General features: G+C 40.2%; 1 protein-coding gene across 1 annotated transcript in view; it reads right to left on the bottom strand.

Annotated features, from left to right (window-relative positions):
* Positions 1–1,384: 1,384 nt before the first annotated feature.
* Positions 1,385–5,778, bottom strand: part of brd2a (bromodomain containing 2a) — a gene marked incomplete at its 5' end in the record, with an annotated part of 10,407 nt that continues 6,013 nt past the window's right edge. Inside the window, 7 exon segments of the mRNA XM_014011296.1 lie at positions 1,385–2,294; positions 2,739–2,867; positions 2,954–3,273; positions 3,351–3,598; positions 3,672–3,866; positions 4,650–4,778; positions 4,861–5,358. Coding sequence (XP_013866750.1) covers positions 2,167–2,294; positions 2,739–2,867; positions 2,954–3,273; positions 3,351–3,598; positions 3,672–3,866; positions 4,650–4,778; positions 4,861–5,358 — 1,647 coding nt within the window. The 3' untranslated portion in view covers positions 1,385–2,166.

Below are 5,778 nucleotides of genomic sequence, written 5' to 3'. Positions count from 1 at the left end.
AAAATGTTTTTATTTTGAAAAGAATAACCGGAAGTAGTAGTACAAGTTTTCATATGTAGCTTGATTACAMCATGTAGTTTCATACTGTGACCACAGGAGGGCGACAAAGCGTCCGAGTCAATGTATTTCCATGAAAACGTGGAACTTTATTGTATTTTTTTCAAAATATAAATATTATTTAATAAGTATTTAATAATGTATTATTAGAACAAACAATACTGCATCCATAAATTGTCAAATTACCATGTCAATAAGCCACCTTGAACATTTTTTAAATTTGTAATTTTTAGTCTGTCCACAAGAGGGCGACAAGAATCCGATGTCTTTTGTTTTTACTCGACAGAATAAACTTTTTTTTAATAGGTAGGTCTCCTGCTATTTCTATTTAGTCAAACGAGAAATTAGCGTCCTATAAACTAGTAAAATGTTCGTTTTCTACCAGTATAGAATAAAAAAAAAACGTTTTTATTAACAGTAAACAAATTAGCGACAGTCTTAAAACAACGAAAAAAATAAGTCTCGTATCTGCCGCCATGACAGTTTTTGTGTTGTTGTCAAGGCGACAATAAAAGTTTCCGGTACCAATTAGTTGTAGTTCCTCTGTGTGACCACAAGAGAGTAGAAACATAAATGCTTTTTTAAAATACTTTTTCTACTGTACTATTTATAATTTTACTGAGAAATGTAAACTAAATGAAAAACAGACCTAAACTATTTTTTTTATCTCAAAAGGTGTTTAATCTATTATTTTTTACATGCAAATTTAACCTAAAATCATATTAAATGTTAAAAAATTATGAAAAATGAAAACAGTTCTTTTTAAAGATTTATCTAAATAGATATAGAGGGTATGTTTAATTGTCAGAGGATGTTCTAGAAATAAAACATTTAAATGTCAGACAAAAGATGTTACTCTTTATTGAACATTTAAAACAAAAATTTAAATTTCTGACAAACTTCAGAAAACTACAAACATTTGAGACAAAATGTTATTTCTTAATCAGGTTTAGAAGCTAGTGGAAAACCCAAACATTCAATTCAGACTGAAAAATATGAACCACAGCTGTGTTCATATTTTATAAACTAACTTAAAATACTTTAATCAGGCACAAAACATATAACATAAAAATAGGCATGTTCTTAAATCAAACCTATCTTTAGTACCTCAAAATCTGCTTTAATACAACTTGTCTGTAGGTTAAAACTGCAAAGATTCCTGCAAAGTATTTTACAACTACAGTAAAAATACACAAAAAAGTAGTAATAAGTTCAAACTTTGAGTTGAAACAGGTTTTAAAGGCCAATTATTTAAAGACAATCTGTCATTTGACACTATGAATTTAAAAACCAGATCAAGTTTTCAGATTAAATAAATCAGAAGAACCAGGATGTTACAGGTGAGTGGACGAGACACGTCCTCACAATTTATTAGCAGATTGGTCATAAAGAATAAAAAAGAAACGTTTACAGAACTTGTAATGAATGGAAAAACAAAAACACAGCAAACATGAGAACAGAAATATTTACGTACAAACTGTAACTGACACATTTCTGTACAGCGGCCGACTAACAGACGTAAAGATGCAGTAAAGTCACGTGAACTCGTCAGCTCCTCTGTATTGCATGCATTCTGTTTTCTACCCAAGGTGCTTCTGCAGAGCCGACTCTCTGCTTCAAAACTATGAGGAGCTTCACAAGGATGCACTTGTGGTGCCAAATCTCACACACATGCAGACAGAACACATTCATACGACACACACACACCTACTCCCCTCATCACTCAAACAAAAACCTGAACACAATCTGTCCACGCCAGTTCAATCTCTCCCAGAACAAGGGAATAATTTAGCTTCATAAAAGGCTTCTTTATAAAAGAAAATAGATATTTTACATTTGTACACGTCATCTATACAGCATAAAGACGGGGAGCAGAGGAAGGGAAATATCCAGAAGTTACACCGATTCTGGCTCGAGCACCCTTATCCCTTCAACAAATGATCCAGATCTTCATCAGGAGAGGAAGTTCTCCATTACGATCTCCTGCTCCTCCTCCTCCTCACCCAGGACTGCAGGAGAGCCCCGCCTCCCTGGACCAGTTCTCACCCGATCCTTCATGACTTCAGTCCGCTCCGGAGGAACACCCGGAGCCTTCGTCTGACCGCTCATTCAACCCGAGTCCGACTCGCTCGTGTCTGAGGATGAAGATGAAGAGGACGATGAAGAGGTGTCTGAGGAGGAGCTGGTGGCGCTGAGACGTGACGGCTGCGTGTGAGCTTCTGAAGGAGGTTTCTCAGCTGCAGGAAACACAAACACAAACATGAGGAGCAGATCCTGCAGAGGCTCATTTCACAAAAATCTGATTTATTAAGTCAGGATATGATACAAAAACTAGGCTTCTAAAAATCAGTTATAAATACTAGATTAGACCCTTATTCTTTTCAAATTAATAATAATTAATAATCTACAGTTTGAAAGTTGCACTTGGTAAGACTTCTTGAAGTAAAAAAAAACCTTTTCAGATTAACAAGATAAATAATCCAACATATTCTGATCTTGTTTAGTACATCAGTCTAACTTTAAACCTGGTGGTAGACCAGGTAAGCACTTCCTCTCCCATGCAACCGGTTCAAGGCTTAATCAATTCAGGTTTACACCCAAATCCTGGATTAATCCCATATCCTAGATTCGTGCAACAGGCCTCAGGTGACAGAAAAACAAAAACCAAAAAGAAAACTCACTTTTAATCTTTGCAGGCTTCTTCCCAGAGTTCAGCTGACCGCTGACGTCCATCAGACGCCTCTCCAGCTCCATCTGCTTCTCCAGAGTGATCTCCTCTCGAGTCTTACCAGCAACGTTACCTTTACTCGCTGTAAACAAACAGAATGAAAAACATTACAGATTTAATTTTATGAGTTAATCTGCCAATTAAACAAAGAAAAAACAGAAAACTAACCATAGGGCTTTCGAGGTTTCTTCCTCAGACACGTCATGACGTATCGCTCCAGCTCCCTCAGAGTGGACGGTTTGAGCGTCTCGAAGTCGATCTCAATCTCCTCAGGGTTGGTGTCTCGCAGCGACGGCTCTCTGGACTGGATGATGTAAACGACCCGGCCCAGCTTCTCTCCAGGCAGCTTGTTGATGTCCAGGCTGAGCTGGCGCTTCTCGTCGTACGACATGGGAGCCGTGTCCTCCTCCTCCTCGGAGTCGAAGTGACTCACCAGAGGGTCGTGCATGGGCTGGGGCACGTTGAACATCATGCCGTTCTTTTTGGACCTGAAATAATAAAAAGATTAAAACCTGTTCAAACTAATGCTCAGTTCACACTCTGTCCAGCAGGGGGCAGCACTCACTTGTTTTTTTTCTTATTTTGAGTCTTCTTCGTTGGCATGAGGGGATTAACTACTCCCTTATTCTTTGATTTGGAACTCTTGGAAATTTTGGGGGCTTTGGGTGGTCTCACAGGCATCACGTCCTCCTCTACCCTCCGATGCTTCTCAACCTTTTTCTTCTTTTTCTTGTCTTTCTTCTCTTTCTTCTTCTTGGGTTTGACAATGGGACCTTGGGACAGAGCGGTGAGCTGCTCGTGTACAGCTTTTAACTGTGACAGGAAACAAAGAGCTGTAACTTCCTGTTTAACTCGTATTTATCACGTCTCTCTGACCTGAACCAACCTGTTCCTGCAGCTCGGCCAGGCGGTTCGCCCTCTCCTCCTCAGAGTCAGAGCTCTGGCTGCTCTCGCTCTCCTCACTTTCACTGCTGAGCTCGCTCTCAGAGGAGGATGATGAGGAGGAGGACGAGGACGACGAGGAGCTGGGAGGGGCTGGAGGCTCATCTGGCATCTTAGCAAAGCAGAACTCAAACACGTCCTGGAAGAGAAAACAGAAAACGTGTGAAAACAGCAGAAATAATTCAGAGTTCAACTTTAACAGGGCTCCTACAGTTTAAGACAAGTTAAATTTAAGACTTTTTAATGCCAATTTAAATTAAATTTAAGACCAATTTCACAATAAACACAAAGGACAAAAACAAAACAACTGTCAGAAACTCATGAAACAAAGTATTTTTGGTTGAAGTATTCAAATATTCCTAATAAACCAATTGTTTTTAACCATATGAAACAAGTTGATAATCTGCCAATAAAACAAAAAATAAAAGAAAACTACTGCTTTTTTGTCAAATATAGCAAAAATATTCTTCGCAGTCAGTTTTAAACTTAATTTAATTCCTAGAGATTCTCCAACAACCCAAAATTTGGAGTTTTAGGACCCACAGTGGGGTCTTAACCCCGATTTACTGTAGATGAAACCTTAAAGTGCCTGTGACATGTTTTTTTTTTTGTAAGAAATGTGAATGATTTTTGGAAAGACAACATTATTAAAATTATGAAACAAATTCCACGATGCTCAGCAACAGGAAGTGATGTTAAAGAGGAATGTCTGCATGTGAATATTTTAAAAATACATAAATGTTACCAATTAGTTTAATAGTTGAGATGGATTACAATCAACCTATTTACAATATTAAACATTTCAAAGAGTGATTTAAGACATTTTAACGCTAATTAAGTCCTTGGATCGATGAATTCACTGACTAAGACTTTTTAAGGATCTGCAGGAACCATGTTTAATGAAGTTAACCTGGCTCAGTACCTGGAGTTTCCTGGCCATAGAAACCACATCATGATCAGGAGGATTGTACTTGTAGCAGTTGGAGAACATCAGCCTGACATCAGCTGAGAACTGCTGCGAGTCTCGGTACTCTCTGCTGTCCATCTTCCTCTGAAGGATGACATTAAACAGAAAATAAGACCTCCTGAATAAGAAAAGTCTCATCTGTCAGAGAGTTGTGAGTCTTCAGTACCTTGATGGTGCTGAGGTCCATGGGCTGTTTGATGATGTCATGGTAGTCATGCAGGCCAAGCGTGGTGGCGTCGACAGGTTTGTAGAAGGGCCAGGCGTAGGCGGCGTGTTTCTTGGACAGCAGCTCCTTCAGGACCCCGCTGCAGTAACGCAGCTGTGGACCCAGTTTTCCTCGGCGCACCGGCGTGGGCAGGATGGAGTCCGGCAGGTCTTTCTTTGGGGGTTTGATGGGTCGTCCGCTCACCCCTCGCCTGCTCGCCGCTGTCGATTTAGAACCCATCATCATCGATCCTCGACCCATGTCCATCCCCAGTCCCGGACCCAGACCCTGGTTCATGCCCAGAGAGCTGTGGTCCATCCCCAGAGAGGTGAGGGTCAGGGGGGAGTCGTGCCCACTCCCCATGCCCAGGCCGATACCGCTGACCCCCATGGTGCTCATGATGGGCATGGCCACGGTGGTGGGAGTGGTGGTGTCTGCTTTCCTCTTCACGCCTTTTTTCTGTAACAAATTGTCAGAGTTTAACTCTCAGCCTGAAACGACTCGTCACAAGCATTAAACTCTGAAACGACTCGTCACAAACGTTAAACTCTGAAACGACTCGTCACAAACGTTAAACTCTGAAACGTCTCGTCACAAACTTTAAACTCTGAAACGACTCGTTACAAACGTTAAACTCTGAAACGAAACGACTCGTCACAAACTTTAAACTCTGAAACGTCTCGTCACAAACTTTAAACTCTGAAACGTCTCGTCACAAACTTTAAACTCTGAAACGACTCGTTACAAAGGTTAAACTCTGAAACGAAACGACTCGTCACAAACGTTAAACTCTGAAACGACTCGTCACAAACGTTAAACTCTGAAACGACTCGTCACAAACGTTAAACTCTGAAACGACTCGTCACAAACGTTAAACTC

Source organism: Austrofundulus limnaeus, unplaced genomic scaffold, assembly GCF_001266775.1.
Source record: "Austrofundulus limnaeus strain Quisiro unplaced genomic scaffold, Austrofundulus_limnaeus-1.0 Scaffold79, whole genome shotgun sequence".
Taxonomy (NCBI): domain Eukaryota; kingdom Metazoa; phylum Chordata; class Actinopteri; order Cyprinodontiformes; family Rivulidae; genus Austrofundulus; species Austrofundulus limnaeus.
This window is presented reverse-complemented; position numbering and strand designations above follow the sequence as displayed.